This window comes from Suncus etruscus, chromosome 12 (assembly GCF_024139225.1).
Source record: "Suncus etruscus isolate mSunEtr1 chromosome 12, mSunEtr1.pri.cur, whole genome shotgun sequence".
NCBI lineage: Eukaryota > Metazoa > Chordata > Mammalia > Eulipotyphla > Soricidae > Suncus > Suncus etruscus.
In genome coordinates this window covers 90,855,973-90,874,243 of record NC_064859.1, presented here as the reverse complement: position 1 = coordinate 90,874,243, position 18,271 = coordinate 90,855,973, and the positions used below count along the sequence as shown (strand labels likewise).

Sequence of the window (18,271 nt, the reverse complement as noted above, 5' to 3'; positions counted from 1 at the left end):
CCTCCTGCTACTTCTCCATCCAGGCAAATCCCTTTGCCCTTCTCTCCAAAAGCCTTTTGTTACCTCCCAAAGACCCCTCCCAGGAATGGAAGGTCTATTAGCAGGTAAGGTTACACCGGAGGAAATGAGGGAGTTACATTCTGCCCCTTTCTTTTAATTAAATAACAAAATGGTGTACCAGGTATCAAATTCAGGTGAGCTGCATGCAAGGCAAATGCTCTGCCCTCTGTTCTAGGGCTCCTGCCCTGTATAGGTTTACTTGTTTTCCCTCAGTGACCCCATGAAATTTCTCCTCACCCAAACACACTCACTACCCTGCTCACACATCACATCTTTCCCTATGACTTAGGATTCATTGCTGAAAACTCATGCTTCCTCCTTAGAAACAAACTTCAATCCGACTATTAAATGTTAAAGACTTGACTTTGGGGCCGGAGCGGTAAGGTGTCTGTCTTGCCAGCGCTAGCCTAGGACAGACCACGGTTCGATCCAGCATCCCATAGCCAGGAACGATTTCTGAGCACATAGCCAGGAGTAATCCCTGAGCATCACCGGGTGTGCCCCCCTCCCAAAAAAATAAATAAATAAAAATAAAAATAAATAAAGGCGGGCCTGGAGAGATAGCACAGCAGCGTTTGCCTTGCAAGCAGCCGATCCAGGACCAAAGGTGGTTGGTTCAAATCCCGGTGTCCCATATGGTCCCCTGTGCCTGCCAGGAGCTATTTCTGAGCAGACAGCCAGGAGTAACCCCTAAGCATCGCCGGGTGTGGCCCAAAAACATAAATAAATAAATAAATAAATAAATAAATAAATAAATAAATAAATAAATAAATAAATAAAGGCTTGATTTTAGCTTGCAGCCTAAGCATTCAGGATTCTGCTATACAGTGGTGTTCTGCCCAAGAAGATCCCCTAGCAACTGGGCCGCTACGTTCACCTTAGTGTTGCAGCCTGGAGATATTTGATAATGTTGGAAAACATTTTTTTGGATGCTGGGAAGGGAGAGATGCTACTGGCCTCTAGTGGCTAGAATCTGGACATGCCACAAAACCTACCAAGCTCCCCTACCAACAAAGAATTTTCCCCCTCCAAAACAACTGTAATGGTGGGGCAGCTGAATTACTCTAAGGGTTTAAGAAGCCCAGGTTACTGCTTCCTCCATCATTTTCTCTTTGACATTACAGTCCAAAATAGATGGTCAAATAGATCAGAGATCTGGCGGGTGAGAAAGATCAGGTTCTACCAAGAGTTCTAGGTTTCCCGGTAGGACTTGAAAGGTAGCTGCTTCTTTCTGATGAGCAGGTCCAGCCTGATTCCTACATCTCTCACATGTCTACAAAAACCATATAAAGGGCCAGCGAGGTGGCGCTCGAGGTAAGGTGTCTGCCTTGCAAGCGCTAGCCAAGGAACGGACTGCGATTCGATCCCCCAAGCCATATCACCCAAGGGGTGATTTCTGAGTACTTAGCCAGGAGTAACCCCAGAGCATCAAACAGGTGTGGCCCGAAAAAAAAAAAAAAACAAACATATAAGTAGGACCTGAGAGAGTGTGGGGTTAATGTACTCCACTCACCTTGCACATTAGCTGACCCCCCATTCCATCCCTAGTATCCTACATGATCCCCCAGCCTTACCAGAAATGACCCCTGGGCCCAGAGAGATAGCACAGTGGTGGGCATTTGCCTTGCACGCAGCCAATTCAGGACAGATGGTGGTTCAATTCCTGGCATCCCATATGGGCCCCCGAACCAGCCTAGAGCAATTTCTGAGCTCAGAGCCAGGAGTAAAACCTAAACACCACCAGGTGTGACTCAAACTAAAAAAGAAATTACCCCTGAGCACTACTGGTGTTGCACAAAACCCAGAAATTGATTAATTTTCCTTTAAAGAAAGACAAAGTATACTTCATCAACTACTCATGAAAGTTATTTAAAATAAAAATAATTGTATTATTCTGAGACTTTAATTTTTTTTTAATCTAATAAGGAGAAAGGACCTAATTTTAATATCCATTTGCCAAATTAGTAGAGATTGAGCTGCTTTTATTGGAAATTCATGAATCATTTTATAACCCTTGCTTGTTTTGTTGGGTTGTCTTTTTTTATTCCATACATACGTGCTTTTTTTTTTTTTTTTTTTTGGGCCACACCCAGCTGTGCTCAGGGGTTACTCCTGGCTGTCTGCTCAGAAATAGCTCCTGGCAGGCACAGGGGACCATATGGGACACCGGGATTTGAACCAACCACCTTAGGTCCTGGATTGGCTGCTTGCAAGGCAAACGCTACTGTGCTATCTCTCCGGGCCCACGTATGTGCTTTTTTGTTCGTTTGTTTTTGTTTTTGTTTGGTTTGGTTTTGGTTTTTGGATCACATCCGGCAGTGCTCAGGGGTTACTCCTGGCTCTCTGCTCAGATATCGCTCCTGATGCTGGGGTTCAAACCACCATCCTTCTGCATGTAAGGCAAATGCCCTACCTCCATGCTTTTCATAAATAGTTTGTAAATAAATTTCTTTCTGAACTATGGTTGGATCATTTGTCAAACTAATGTCCATTTAAAGTTTTTCTTGAATTAAGCCCCTGACAGACATCACTGTAGCCATTTGAGCTCTTTCTCAGCCCCTTCATTTCCATTTTGACAACAAATGTAAAAAATAGATCCTTCTTTTCTGTCCTGATTTCTTCTTCTATCTTCTAATTGTTCTCCCATAAGTATTCTTCGTGTGTATATTTGTTTCATTACAAAGTCACATTTGAAATCTTTCTCAAGGACATGAAATTCTTTTCAGGTTTTTAAGAATTATCAGCATTGTTAGGAATGAATTTTTGTCCTGCATTACAACTCCAGCTTAGATTTATAGTACTATAACCTTGGGCTTCTTTTATGACAAAATTGTCTTTGAAAACTTGCCTTGTTGTTTATTATGGTAACTTGGCGTATTGTTCCAAAAAATTTAGAAAACTAAAATAAATAATCAGATTCAATATCTGGCCTTTAAGAAGCTTAGAATTTAATAGAGGAGTTGAAAAATTGTGTCCAACAAGCCCATTCCAGAGTATAAAAGGAATGTGAGTGGGAGAGGCAGAAGGGTCTGTGCAGCCTGGGTTCGAGGAAAGATGAAGGCCAGAAGCAAAGACACTGTCCAGCAGACTGGTCCAAGGAAAGGATGATGAAAACATACATTTCTGGAGAAATGAAATGACTGCAAAGTGTCAAAAGCACTAACACATAGTTGGAAGAAAGTAGCTTAATCTCCGCTCATGTCCCCAGGTGACTTTTGTTTGGGAAACTGGTGACACAATTGCTTTGTTCCCAGTGATCTGTCTGACTAAAGAGCACAATAATTCTTGTTTTGGGGCCACACCCGTTGACACTCAGGGGTTACTCCGAGGGCTTTGCGCTCAGAAATCACTCTTGGCTTGGAACACATGGGACGCTGAGGGATCCTAGGCCAGCGCTTTCAAGGCAGACACCTTACCTCTAGTGCCACCGCTCCGGCTCCAGAGCAGAATAATTCTGTCTCCCTGAGCAGGTTTGTCCTCAGAGAATCCTAATGGACTTTTATATTTCACTTTGAAAAATTCATTGAAAAGGGCATAATTTGGCAGAGATGATCTGAAATCACACCTGCTTCGCTGGCTTCTCAGGTGACTCGGGCACTTGGCCCATTGTCCAGCCATGATGTCGCAGTCCTCACCACAGGTTCTTCCTTTCTTCCCTGCAGGCACCTCGCAGTTCTCGGGGCCGGGCTGATGGGAGCGGGCATTGCCCAGGTATCTGTGGACAAGGGCCTGAAGACTATTCTGAAGGATGCCACACTGCCTGGGCTGGGCCGAGGACAGCAACAAGTGTTCAAAGGGTAAAAATCTACTCTCTGCCTTCACCAAGAATGGGGATTTTTTTTTTTTTGCCTTTAGATATTCCACTGGCTTTACCTTAAGTACTTACTGGGGCTAGAGTGATAACACAATGGGTGGGGCACTTGCCTGGCACATAGTTGATCGGGGTTCAATCCTAGTCATCTCATATGGCCCCCAGCTCCATACTAGGGGTGGCCCCAAGACAAATAAAAACATAGTAAGTACTAGCTACACCGTAGTTAAACCACATTTTCTTTAACTTCCAGAATTGACAAGTCCTGCCTTTACTTCCATGTTTTAAGATAGTATAAACCTTCAGCATAAAACAAACAAACAAACAAACAAAAAAACCTTCAGCATCTTCAAAACCTGGAGTCTGTGAGCACAAGAGAAAAGCTTATGTATTTGGATATTATTAAATGTCACTTATGAGTCAAAGCTGTAGAACAGTGGGTAGAGCAGCTGATCAGGGTTCTGTCCCTGGCACCACATGTGATCCCCTGAGTCCTACCAGGAGAGATCCCTAAGCACAGAAACAAGAGTAAGCCCCAAGTACACCCAATGTGTCCAAAAGCAAGCAAACAAAAGCCTTCGGTCTCAGACTAGAGAGCTCCTGGTGGAGAATGTTGGCAGCTGCCCTGTGACTGCTGTGTTGTTGTAAACTGTGGGGACAGTGCGGGTTGGGCTGTGGGACTGAGCTCCGGGCCGGATGTTGGCTGTGACGGGGCCACAGGGGCCCTTTCTCTTGATGGACATGCCAGTGTCTCAGGCTTACACACTCTGCCTCTGTCTACCTCTGAATTGATAAAGGGGACCTATTCTCCCTCTTGCCTGCGGGCCCCACCTCCCATTCTCCCACACCCACGTACTGCCTGTTTCGCAGAGAAGTGGAAGTGCTGATGGCCAGATTGGGGCTGGTGTCAGCTCATTCCTCTGCTCCATGGACCCTCCAGCTGGCTACACTTAACACTCCATTGTGTGTGCCTTTAACTAACTGGACTTCTTTTTTCCTTAAATGGACATTGGAAGACCGGGGGTATAGCTCATCAGTTCAGCACTTGTAGAATCATCCCCAAAATACAAGATTGCCTATGAGTTTGTAGTTTCACCTTTTGTTTTTTTTTTTGTTTTTCTTTTTCTGGCAGGGAGCCCACATTCATTAGTGGTCTAGAGCTTACTCCTGGCTCTGCTCAGGAATCACTCCTGGTACACTTGGTACTCAGGAATCATATGCAATACAAGGGATCGAACTCAAGTTAGCTACATGCAAGGCAAGCACCCTGACTGCTGTACTATCACTCCGACCCATAGCATTCTGTTTTTGGGCCACAGCCAGTGGTCCTCAGGACTTACTCCTGCCTCTGTGCTCAGGAATCACCCCTGCCTTGCTTGAGGGACCTTATGGGATACCAGGGATGGAACCTGAGATGGCTGCATGTAAGAAAAGAGCTCTATCCTCCATGCTATCTCTCTTCCCCCTCAGCCTCAGAAAAGGTTGTTTGTTTGTTTCAAACCTTTTGCTGCAGAGAAACTCACACTACCATAATGTTACCCATAAAACCCATAAGGTTACCGGGCAGAGTAATATCAAGATGAGGTCAGAGAGCTAGGAGCTGTGGGCTGTGGTAAAAGATTGTGATCTCCCGAAATGCCATGCCAACACCCCTCAGCAGCCCTTCTTATGTCTACTCCACCCAAGGAAAGCTGCTGCTTTGGCACAACTCCCTGCTTGGGGCCTCTGATCCAGCCCCCCCTACCCCCGGCTTGCCCCCCTCCCTGGAAGCAGAGGCTACACATGTACTGTCTTCCCTGGGGAACAGTTGCATTGAGAGCAACGAGCCACGTTTGCGCCCTGACAGGCAGCTCAGTCCGCTGACAGCTGACATGGTTCTCAGACATCCGGAACATGAAACTCCCACTCCTAAGGCTCTAATTGAATGCTGCTTTGAATTTGTCTTGTGACTAATTTTCCTTTCGGTTAAAGGAATTAGTGAATGGGGGTTCAGCTTCATTCTTCATCTGGAGGGAAATTCTAGGTCACTTTCTCTGGCAGTGCGGTCCGATGAAAACCTCAGAAAGCCTGTTTTCTTTAGAGGCAATAAAACTAATCAGTTAAGTGAGGAACAGGAATCCTTTTTAGCTCTTTGTGGGAGAGAACAGAGTTAATGTTTTATGGAATCAATACGGCGCACTGATGGGGAAGTAGATTGAGACTCAGAGATAATGCTTGGTGTCTGTCCTCTGGAAGATTACCAGTTCGGGATAACGAAATATATAAGCAGATGCAACTCCCCATGGTCGAGCTGTTTCCCCTAATGTCAGAGAGTAATCAGAATTGCTTTTCTGTCTTGCCTTTCAAGAATTCTTGTGGCTTCCTCTTGGCAAATCGAACCATTTTATGAGCACTGTCATTTATGTAAGTGGGACACTGAGAGTATCTCAGAATACAAAGAATGGTCTTAGGGCTAGAGAGAGAATTATAGCAGGTAGGACGTTTGCCTTATGTGTGCCTGACCCGGGTTCAGTCCCTAGCATCCACTGCTGAACAAACAAGAAAGCAAAAAAGAATGTGATAAGGACAGTGGGAAGGGAGTCTTACATGCAGCCATCCAGGTTTGATCCCTGGCACCACATGGTCTAGGCATGTTCCTTGAGCATAGTGCCAGGAGTAAGTCCTGAGCACTGCCATGTTTGACCCCCCCCCCCCCACAAACAAACACAAGATTTAAAAGGATGTGATCTTGGGGCCTGAGAGATTTTATAGTGGGTTAGACACTTGTCTTACATGTGGCTGATGCAGATTTGATCCCTAGCACATGGCCCGTTGAACATAGAGCTAGGAGTAAGCCTAGCCAGGTGTGACCCACAAAATAATTTTTTTCAATTAACAAAGGGAAGTGTGGTCTTGAAGCACTGAGTCCCTCTGAGAGCTCAGGATAGTCAATGTCAGCGGCCTTCCCCTGACAGGCACTGTGTCTTCCTAGACTGAACGATAAAGTGAAGAAGAAGGCTCTGACATCATTCGAGAGGGACTTCATCTTCAGCAACTTGATCGGGCAGCTCGATTACCAGGGTTTCGAAAAGAGCGACATGGTGATTGAAGCTGTTTTTGAGGACATTAATCTCAAGCACAGGGTGCTCAAGGAAGTAGAAGGGGTAAGTTGGGGCGGGGGTGCCTGTTAGGCTCGAGTGCTCAGTGAAGAAACCCAAATGGGATGTTGAAAGGGACTCCAGGCTGGGCCAGGTGATAGATAGTACAAGGGTTAGGGTGCATACCTAGAGTGTCTGACCCAGTTCAGTCCCTGGCACCACGTGGATCCAGAACATCTATTGGACAGCTGTAGGGGCCCCTGAGCACTCCCAGGGGTAGTCCTGGAGACCCCTGAGTGCGACCAGGATAGCCTAGGTTTCCCCAGAGCCACTTTCTCGAGCTCTTGGCATAGTCCCGCTGGTGCGCTTGGCCCAGAGTCACTGGTGGGGTTCCTGGGTCTCCTGAGGACGCTCGGGGCTTCTCCCCTTACCCCCCAAAAGAAAAAGGAACTCAAGAAAATTTAGAGAGTTGTTGTTTGGTTTTGGTTTTGGGGCCACACCCATTTGACGCTCAGGGGTTACTCCTGGTTATGTGCTCAGAAATCGCCCCTGGCTTGGGGGGACTATATGGGACGCTGGGGGATTGAACCGTGGTCCGTTCCTTGGCTAGTGCTTGCAAGGCAGACACCTTCCCGGCCCAAGAGTTGTTGTTTTTTTTTTTTTTTTATATAGAGCACATTTACTAACACAGCTGAGTTTTTATGGGCACATATACTCTGCATGAGCTCTGAGGATCAGACCCAAGTCCTAAGGGAAGAAAAGCAAGTAGCTTATCCTTTATGGGTGATTCAGCCACCCAGATTCACTTTTTTTTTTTTTTTTTTTTTTTTTTTTTTTTGGTTTTTGGGCCACACCCGGTAACGCTCAGGGGTTACTCCTGGCTATGCGCTCAGAAGTTGCTCCTGGCTTGGGGGACCATATGGGACACCGGGGGATCGAACCGTGGTCCGTCCAAGGCTACCACAGGCAAGGCAGGCGCACCTTACCTTTAGCGCCACCGCCCGGCCCAGCCACCCAGATTCATAACTAACCTGCAGGTTAGAACTGGATGGCTTCTCCCTCAAGTCTTTTTTTTTTTTTTTTTTTGGTTTTTGGGCCACACCCATTTGACACTCAGGGGTTACTCCTGGCTATGCGCTCAGAAATCACCCCTGGCTTGGGGGACCATATGGGACACCGGGGGATCGAACCGCAGTCCATCCGCTTAGCAAGGCAGACACCTAACCTGTAGTGCCACCTTCCCGGCCCCCTAAATAATTTTTTTTTTTTGGTTTTTGGGCCACACCCGGTAACACTCAGGGGTTACTCCTGGCTATGCGCTCAGAAGTTGCTCCTGGCTTGGGGGACCATATGGGACACCGGGGGATCGAACTGCGGTCCCTCCAAGGCTAGGGCAGGCAAGGCGGGCACCTTACCTTTAGCGCCACCGCCCGGCCCCTTTCCCTCAAGTCTTATCCCCGGACCTCACCACCCCATCTGGGTTGTCGCCTTAAGTGTGCGGCACTTTCCACAGGGCCCTGTGGAGGCGACTGGGCCTTAACTCCCAGTTTCATGGAGGCTGAGTGGGGGCCTAGAGCCCTGCTTGTGGCCTCTGTGAGCCTCCAGCCGCCCTCACTTCTAGTCCAGAGAGTGCTTCATGCCTCTGAGAACAAGTCCAAAGCCAGCCCCAACAGGAGCGAGTGTAGACTCTGCCTCTGTGGGGAGATGGGGCTGGTCTGCACAGGAAACTACAGTCAATCAGGTGTGGATCCACTTCTGCTTTTGATCAACAAACTGTCAAGTTTGTCACTGCCAATCTTTGTCTATTGGGTGCCAGGGACTCACTTCCCATTCTGTTCTTCTTTTCTTTGAAAAACAGTGTATCACTTTTTCCTATTTTATTTATTTTGGGTTACACTCAGGGGTTACTCCTGGCTCTGTGCTCGGAAATCGCTCCTGGCAGGCACGAGGGAGGGGGCCATATAGGATGCTGGGATTCGAACCATCGTTGGCCCTGGGTCAGCCGCTTGCAAGGCAAAACACCCTACCGCTGTACTATCTCTCCAGCCCCTATTTTATTTTATGTGGTGATGGGTGCATTTGGGCCATATCCAGCAGTGCTAATTCCTGGCTAGGGATCATTTCTGGTGAACTCAGGAGAGTATAGTGGTGCTGGGAATAGAACCCAGGTGGGCTATGTGCAAGGCAAGCACCCTGCCCCCTCTACTATCTCACTGGCCCTTGGTCATTTTAAAATTAGCTTTTCTGTGCGAATGTAACCTAAACTTGGTTTCTATGTGATCAGAGTCTGCCTTGCCCAGATTCACTGATCTAACAGATGTATCTTTCTGTTTTTCTTTTTTTTTTTTTTTTTTTTTTTTTTGAGGGGGGGGGGTCACACCTGGCAGTGCTCAGGGATTTACTCCTGGCTCCACACTCAGAAATCGCTCCTGGCAGGCTCGGGGGACCATATGGGATGCCGGAATTCGAACCAATGACCTTCTGCATGAAAGGCAAATGCCCTACCTCCATGTTATCTCTCCAGCCTCTTATCTTCCTGTTTTTCATTCTAAATGAGGAGGCCAGAGCAATAGAACAGTGGTAGGACATTTGCCTTGCACATGGCCGACCAGAGATGGACCCAGGTTTGATCCCTGGAATTCTATATGCTCCCCCTAGACAGCCAGGAGCAATTTCTGAGCGCAGAGCCAGGATTTACCAATGAATGACTCCAAAAAAAAAAAAATAAGACCAGGGCCCGGAGAGATAGCACAGCGGCGTTTGCTTTTCAAGCAGCCGATCCAGGACCAAAGGTGGTTGGTTCAAATCCCGGTGTCCCATATGGTCCCCCGTGCCTGCCAGGAGCTATTTCTGAGCAGACAGCCAGGAGTAACCCCTGAGCACCGCCGGGTGGCTCAAAAACCAAAAAAAAAAAAAAAAGGCTAAACAAAGAAACAAACAAAACCAAAAGTGATACATGCTTCAATTGGGGTACTGGGCAGAATGTGGAGCATGTCTCCCTTCAAGACTGCTCTCTCTGGCCTGGTCAGCCAGTGGTGCACCCTGCTATGGGCATGACTCCAGTGAGACCCTACAGCAAAAGACACACTCCGGGGTTGGTTTAGGTGGCTTTCAGTAGGCAATATTAGAGGAAGACTACGTGGGACAGATGAAGCTGGCAGCTGCTGTTGTGTTGCTTTTCCAGCACCAAAGCCTGTCCAATGACAGTGTCAGCTCATAGTAACTGAGCGAATGGTGGTGAAACGGGAGGGTGGGCCTGGGTTTCCTCAAACTCTTGTGGACTGGGGCCAGAGAGATAGCATGGACAGTAAGGTGTTTGCCTCACATGCAGGACAGTGGTTCGAATCCCAGCATCCCATATGGTCCCCTGAGCCTGCCAGGAGCGATTTCTGAGTGTAGAGCCAGGAGTAACCCCTGGTCACTGCCAGATATGACTCCAAAACCAAAATAAATAAATAAATAACTCTTGTGGGCTCCAGCCCTCTGACCTGCCACGCTTCAACTTCCTGCAGGTGATCCCTGATCACTGCATCTTCGCCAGTAACACATCCGCTCTGCCCATCAACGGGATTGCCTCTGTCAGCAAAAGGCCCGACAAGGTAAGTTCTCAACACCAGCCCCCAGCAGGCTTCACCCTTGATAGGAGGCCAGGGGTGGTTTAATCAGGAATTGGGGGTGTTGTCATCCTCTCAAAGCTGGGCCCAAAAGTGGGGTGGAGGGAGGTGTGCCATGTCCAGTCTGAGCAGTGGGAGTAAGTGAAGTGGAACTTGATTATGGTCCCTGAGGAGTCGCTGCTTCTGTTTGTTGGCAGTTCCATACTGAGAAGTGGCCTTTGTGCTCCAAATATGCCTCAGTCACAGAGCTGGTGGCAGACAGGGACAAGCTTGGTTCCAGCTGCAGATCCAGAGTGGAGAAGTGGGGGTGTGGCCAGTGTGTCTCACAGGGAAGGAGCGTGTGGAAAATCTTTTCTGAGGAGGGGTTGAGGTACCTGGAAATTTAGTTTGGGACTTCTGCTGTCTAGCAGAGTCATCAAGGGGGAGGGGGGACATCATGAAGAAGAAATGGGGCGGCTCACTTCTCAGGAGGGTGGAGTTAGCTTCAGGTACCCCGAAGCTGCTGTGGACAAGGGGAGATGCAGGAAGGGCCCATAAGTAGCTGAAATTACTCACACCAGGTTCATGTGCTGGAAACACAGAAGCCAGTTGAGTCATTTTATGTATTTGTTTTAGGGCCACACCCTGTATTGCTCAGGGGTGACTCCTGGCTCTGCGCTCAGGAATCACTCCTACAAAGCAAACACCCTCCCTACCATGTTGTTCCCTACCTGCTGTGCTATTACCCTAGCCACAGATTTCCTGGTTAATTGCTGGCTACCTAGCAGGGTACCTAGCCACAGTGGATAAGTTGGAAGGTAGAGGCCATTACAATGGGGAGTGGCAGCTCCTGGGTTCATCCTGAGGGAAAGCAGAGTGATGATCTGGGCAGCTCCCCACTGTAGCCCTCGGCAGCATTTAAGACAGTGAAGCAGGCACTTGTGCCTATGAGACTGACCTCACAGCTGGAACTTAGGCTTTGTAGGAGCTTCAAGTTCACCAACACTGCAAGAGGGGCTTCCAGGCACTGCAAGGTGGGAGGAGGCTGAAGGAGAAAGGGACAGAGGAGAAAGGCCACCAGGACATGCACTCTCTGTGCTGTGCTCCAGTTCCTTAGAATAGGCTGTTGCACCAATGTCTGTGTGGGTCATATCCATAGATACTTAACAAAGCTCATCAAATGAACACTTTGGGTCTGCACATGCATGCTGTACATGTCAATTTGCTCTGGACTACCTTAAACCAGATCCTGCTTATTGTTTGTTTGTTTGGGGCCACACATGGTAGTCCTCAAGAATACTCCTGGTTCTACACTTAGAAAATACTACTGGCCATGCTCAGGCAACCATAGAGGTTGCCAGAAATTGAACCCAAGTTGGCCACATGCAAGGCAAAGGCCCTCCCTGCTGTGCTATGACTTCTGTCTAGGTCCCACTTCAAAGCACTTAAGTAAGGAACACTGTAGGGGCTAGAAGCAGTAGTTGTGCTAATAAGCTTCTGTGACATACGTGGCCATTTGTACAAATGGAAAGTGTGGGGCAGATAGAGTACAGGGAATAATGCATTTGCCTTCACACACCAACCCTAGTTCTGTCTCTGGAACCATTTATGGTCCCCTGAGCACTACTGGGTATGGCCTACAAACAAACCAAAAATAAGTTATTGGGTGGACCTTGGAGATGGGCCAGCCCATGCCCTCATCATGCTCTGTTCCCCAAGTCCCTGTGCTAGAGACTGACCACCATGGAAGAGAGGCTACTCTGTTTCCTTGGTTGGTCGCTTACATTTAGCCATAATTCTTGATAACCAGAAAGTAGGTTTCAGGACCAAAGGCATGGTACAGTGAATAGGGCACTTGCCTTGCATGTGGCCTACCTGGGTTCAATCCCCAGCACCCCATATGGTTCCCCAAACCTAGCAGTAGTGATCCCTAAGAGTAAAGCAAGGGTAAGTCCTGAGCACCACCTGGTGTGGCCTCAAAAATAAACAAAATAGGGCCCGGAGAGATAGCACAGCGGTGTTTGCCTTGCAAGCAGCCGATCCAGGACCTAAGGTGGTTGGTTCAAATCCGGGTGTCCTATATGGTCCCCGTGCCTGCCAGGAGTGAGCTATTTCTGAGCAGACAGCCAGGAGTAACCCGAGCACCGCCGGGTTTGGCCCAAAAAAACAAAAAACAAACAAACAAACAAAAAAATAGAAAGTAAATTGAGGCATCTTATAAAATTGTGCTCACGCTCATGGATGCCCTGGTGTGTGTCAGCCACTCGGCAAGGGCAGAGCTGCACTGAATTTATTCAGCAGAAGCATAGCATTGACTCCTAACCACAGCCTCGATACCAGTAAAACTGATGCATTTGGTTGCATGTTAGGACACATCCAGTGATGCTCTGGCTGTTCCTGGCAATGCTCAGGGGCTCTGTGGTACCAGGGGAGCACACCCAGGACTCAAGCACACAGCATATGCACTAGCCCTTGTACCCTCAATCCAATAAAGATCAGTGGGTTTGGGGCCAGAGTGGTGGCGCAGGGAGAGGTAGGACATTTGCCTTGCATGCGGCTGACCTAGGATGGACCCCAACATCCCATATGGTCCTCCAAGCCAGGAGTGATTTCTTTTTTGTTTTGTTTTGTTTTTTGGTTTTTGGGCCACACCCTGTGACGCTCAGGGGTTACTCCTGGCTATGCGCTCAGAAGTTGCTTCTGGCTTCTTGGGGGACCATATGGGACGCCGGGGGATCGAACCGCGGTCCGTCCTAGGCTAGCGCAGGCAAGGCAGGCACCTTACCTCCAGCGCCACCGCCCGGCCCCAGCCAGGAGTGATTTCTGAGCGCATAGCCAGGAGTCACCTTGTGGCCCAAAAAAATAAATAAATAAATAAAAAACAGTCGTTTTATGAGGCTGCACAGTCATAGAATAGGAATGAATCAGGTGCATGGACTAGTAATACATGTTCTCCAGAGAAGTGTTAGGCAGAGCACCTCAGACATGGGCAATACTGTTCAGTACACTTATAGCTGATGTGGGACTGGAGTACAAGTCTAAACGAACCTGACTTCTTCAGCAGCATGCCTGTGGGTTGTGAAAAATATCTAATTGTCAACTAAAAGTTGACATGATGGGCGTTCTCATTTCAGCATGTGTCACAATCTCTCAGATACAGTCATAGTCTGCACACAAGTCTGTGCCCTGCCCTCCAGAACTTCTCACTTGGTCGTTGTGGTGGGCTGGAGAATTATCATTGGTTTAAGGCAGGGGTCTCAAACTCTCGGCCCGTGGGCCATTTGCGGCCCTCCATACAACATTTTGTGACCCTGCCCTAGAGGAATCTTTTTTTGTTTTGTTTTAGTTGTTTGGGTCACACCCCCCAATGTTCAAGGCTTACTACTGACTTTGCACTCAAGGATCACCCCGACTTTGCCTCCTGCTGCCCCCAGGTAAATTGAGTTTGAGACCCCTGGTTTAAGGTGTTTCCTTGTGCATCTGAGCAATGGGAAGTAATTATAACCATGTCCTGGTAGGAAACCTCATTTCCCCCCCCCCCAAAGAGGGAACCACACATGTGTGACTTTGTACAATTGTGGGCAGGATTGTTTACCCAGAGTGAAACACTCTAGAAACAGATGGAATCAGAGCTTCCATCGGCGAGCTCTCCTGAGCATGGTGAATGAAACCCAGCACTCAAACCTTCAACTGTACTGCACAGGCTTCTCTCTCCCAGCCTTGCTCCCCAGGGCTTGCAGCCCAAAAGGACAGCTGTGAGCCCATGCATCTACCCTGATGGTGCTCTCTCCCCTGCAGGTGATTGGCATGCACTACTTCTCTCCTGTGGACAAGATGCAGCTGCTGGAGATCATCACCACGGACAAGACGTCCAAGGACACCACTGCCTCCGCTGTGGCCGTGGGCCTCAAGCAGGGGAAGGTCATCATTGTGGTCAAGGTAAGGAGATGTGCCTGGCTACTCATGAAGATGTTGGTTCGGGGGTCATTCCTCCAAGTCTGCCAGTTGCTGTGGGGCAGTCAGTTGGGATAGTGCCTGGTTGGCTGGCTCAGCTCCACTGTAGACAGCAGAGTGGTGACTGTGCTTCTGATGAATGGGAGTGAGCCAGAGGATCTCCCAGCAGTTCCCAACCTTTTAGATGACCTGGCACCTCTGTGCTTTGCTCTGGAGTCATGCCTGAACCTTTCCCACAGTTGACTCTGCAGGATTCTAGTGGAGATTGTGCTTTTGGCTTTACAGTGAGACCAGGGTATGGGAACGACTTTGGGCACGAGGGAGACCCATGTGCTCATGTTCTCTCCCTCGGCAGGATGGACCCGGCTTCTACACCACCAGGTGTCTGGCACCCATGATGTCTGAAGTCATAAGGATCCTCCAGGTTGGTGTGGCTCTGGGAATGTGCCAGGTCTTGCCTGCTTAAGCCAATCATCCAAGCTGATAGTGTCAATATGGGAAACAAAGAGCCAGGGAGGCAGCTCAAGCAGTAGAGCTCATGATTGCAAATAAATGGCTATGGATTCCATCCCAGCCCCACTTGGCCCTGGAACACTGCAGACTGGGTTCCTAAGAGTCCTCAGGCACCACTGGTCTGAGCAGTGAGTGGTCCAGCTAGCCCCACAGGGCCAAGCGTGCCAGTGATAGAGAGCAGGGGGTAAGGTGCTTGCCTTGCACTGGGAAGACTCTGGTTCAGTCCCACATATGGTACCCCTGAGCACCACCAAGAGTAAGCCCTAAGCTCAGCAGATGTGGCCCAAAACCCCAAAATAAAGATGAACAAGTTGCCTTCTAATAGTCTAAATCTGCCTTTGCCCCAGGTGTCTCTGCCTCTGCCCATATGATCTGGGAGGGACACATGCACTGACATCGATGACTTAGTGCCCTGGGCCCGAAGGTAGATCCCTGCCCATAGGCGCTGCTGGTAACAGGGACCACCCAGAACTGGCCCTGGGGACTCTATGCTGCCTTACCTCTCCCTGCCACACGCTGTCTATGGCCACTAGTAAACAAGAGAAGAGCCCCATGCAAGGCTCTGCAGCTCTGCTTCTGAGTAACAGCCCCTCTTCCAGCCTGGACTTGACTAAAGTGCCACGGTTAGGGACAGCTTGGCCATTGACTGAAACAGTGCCGGTTCACTGGGCTGGCTCTTGAACCCTGCTGGGGGATTGGAGGTGGCCTTCCTGAGGATCCTCTTCTATTTCTCCTTCAGGAAGGAGTTGACCCCAAGAAACTGGACTTGCTGACCACAAGCTTTGGCTTTCCTGTGGGCGCTGCCACGCTGGTGGACGAAGTGGGCGTGGATGTGGCTAAACACGTGTCAGAAGATCTAGGCAAAGCTTTTGGGGAGCGGTTTGCTGGCGGGAACGTGGAACTGCTGCACCAGATGGTGTCCAAGGGCTTCCTGGGTGAGGAGTGGCAGGAAACGGACGGACTCCCATTAGTTCAGAGTTTCTGGCACCACAGAGGGACAGACCCTGGGGACAGCAGCCAGCCCCAGCATCCGGTCCCAGCCAGAGGGAACTTGGACAGGGTTTTAGGAACTGTTTCCTAGCCTGGACTATCAATTTTGGGCCAGAGACAGAACTCATGGGGGCTTGTCAACTTGAGCTTATCCTGCAAACTCTGCCAGCAGCTGGCCTAAAATGTGCTAGATGACAAGGCCTTCCTTTGTTCCTCCCACTGTGAGGTCTTTGAGTAAGCTGCTTCTAGGCTTTTCCAAGTTTCCTGCTGCCTGTGTGGAGAAGTAACACCTCTCTAGGCCCATCAGCTAGGTGACCCTGTCACTGGCAAAGTGCAGTCAGCTGAGGGACCTGAGGGTTTAAAGGTCTGACCTCCCTCAACACAAGAGGTGCCCCTCACCTTTCCCTCACTGACAGACAGAGCTCCACACTTTTCCTCTACCAGACTATGTTTATCAGGTTAGCTGGACACATGCAAAGCTCACAAATTGCTCCTTTGGAGACTGGGCCAAGTGTTCTCAGGCTAGGCTGAGAGCTGATGCTCACGTCCCTCTGCTTGCCACTTGTAGGTCGCAAGTCCGGGAAGGGTTTCTACATCTACCAGGAGGGTGTGAAGAACAAGAACTTGAATTCAGAGATGGACGGTATTTTTGCCAGTCTGAAGGTGTCTTCTAAGCCTGAAGTGTAAGCCTTTGATTTGTCTGGCGGCCTGGTGCCCCCCTGCCCCCATCTGCTCTGCCTTGGCTCATCCTCATAGGGTCCCCACCCCAACATGGCCTGTTCCCTCCCTCCACCTCTGTCCTCCTCCTCGGTCTCTGCCAAGCCACTGAAGGACCCCGTCTCCAGTGCAGTCTGGCTGTTCCGAGGGTTGCATGCTGCCTGCCCTGCCTCACCCCCTCTCTCCTCCGAGGCAGCTCCTCTGACGAAGACATACAGTATCGCCTGGTGACGAGATTTGTGAACGAGGCCGCCCTGTGCCTGCAGGAGGGGATCCTAGCCACCCCCGCCGAGGGGGACATTGGTGCCGTGTTTGGTCTCGGCTTCCCGCCCTGTCTCGGAGGTGGGTATTGTGTGGGGAAAGCCGGGGGCAGGGGTCTTGATTCTGGGGGGCCCTGAGGCTGTCTCCTACAGCCAGGCCGTTTCCCCTGCAGGGCCCTTCCGCTTTACGGATCTGTACGGTGCTCAGAAGATTGTGGACCGGCTCAAGAAGTATGAGGCCGTGTATGGCAAGCAGTTCACCCCATGCCAGCTGCTGCTCGACCACGCCTCCAGCTCCAAGAAGTTTTACCTGTGAGCAGGCTGCGGCACCTGCTCCTGCGCACTGAACCCCAGCGGCCAGCAGGACGTTTCCCGCAACAGCAGGCTCACAGGCCCTCAGCAGGACGGACTAGCAGGTGTGCAGTGCCATCAAGTGCCTTTGGCAGACTGGGCCCTTGTGCAGAAGCCGGGCTGAGTCCAGCTGCACCCAAGAAGCAACTCAGACCCACCATGCTCATGAGTTCGGCAGCCGCCTGGCCCAGAGCAACCACCTCTTCGCAGTTTCGGCCTGTTGCTCCCGGGAAGCCAGAGGAGGGAGGTGGTGGGAAGGGCATTGCTGCACCCACTAACAATAAAAACCCTCTTGACTGGCCTCCGCCCGCCCTTTTCCTGCTCTTGGCCAGCACCCGTCAGAGGAAGGAGATGGCCAGAATGTTGTGCTTCCAGCAAAGCTGTGGGAGCACTTTCGGCAGCACGGGGGAGTGAGGGTGAGGAGGGAGGTCTATGGGGAGGAAGTAGGAACCACAGCGGGCATCGGGCTGCAGCCCAGTAGAGCAGGCAGCCCAGAGTCCAGCACCGATGACTTTCCTCCATGGTTACACCAACTCTTTACCCACTTTACCTGTCCTGCTTTGGAATGACTCCTGTGTCTTCTCATGCCTCCCAGTATAGGGAAGTTGGGCTTGATCAGAGGTGAGATGTCCCCGTTAGCACAGCCTCATGTCTTGGCTCTCCCAGGGGTGTGTGGTGGGGATCAGCCACCAGTACCTCATGTGCCACCCAGGCCTCATGCTTCTCTGCCCTCCTGCCCACATGGAAAATTCTGGCAACGACCCACTGTGAGCCAGCGTTGAGGGAGGAATTGTGGGTAGCCCTAATGGAGGGCTACAGCTCCTCTCTGCCTGGTGCCCACTCAGGTGCATGGGCAAGGGAACTCGGTGGGCACTGAGCACCGACAGATGGTGGCAGGGAAGCCAGACTCAAACCAAATCCTCGGAGTTGGGTTTGCAAGTGATC

General features: G+C 50.0%; 1 protein-coding gene across 1 annotated transcript in view; it reads left to right on the top strand.

Moving 5' to 3' along the window:
* Nucleotides 1-17,627, top strand: part of HADHA (hydroxyacyl-CoA dehydrogenase trifunctional multienzyme complex subunit alpha) — a 55,280-nt gene extending 37,653 nt beyond the window's left edge. Inside the window, exons 12-20 of the mRNA XM_049784472.1 lie at nucleotides 3,723-3,857; nucleotides 6,843-7,014; nucleotides 10,461-10,547; nucleotides 14,340-14,480; nucleotides 14,851-14,919; nucleotides 15,748-15,943; nucleotides 16,567-16,681; nucleotides 16,912-17,057; nucleotides 17,149-17,627. Of these exons, the coding sequence (XP_049640429.1) occupies nucleotides 3,723-3,857; nucleotides 6,843-7,014; nucleotides 10,461-10,547; nucleotides 14,340-14,480; nucleotides 14,851-14,919; nucleotides 15,748-15,943; nucleotides 16,567-16,681; nucleotides 16,912-17,057; nucleotides 17,149-17,291 (1,204 nt within the window). The 3' untranslated portion in view covers nucleotides 17,292-17,627. The remainder of the gene's footprint in view (nucleotides 1-3,722; nucleotides 3,858-6,842; nucleotides 7,015-10,460; nucleotides 10,548-14,339; nucleotides 14,481-14,850; nucleotides 14,920-15,747; nucleotides 15,944-16,566; nucleotides 16,682-16,911; nucleotides 17,058-17,148) is intronic.
* Nucleotides 17,628-18,271: the final 644 nt, after the last annotated feature.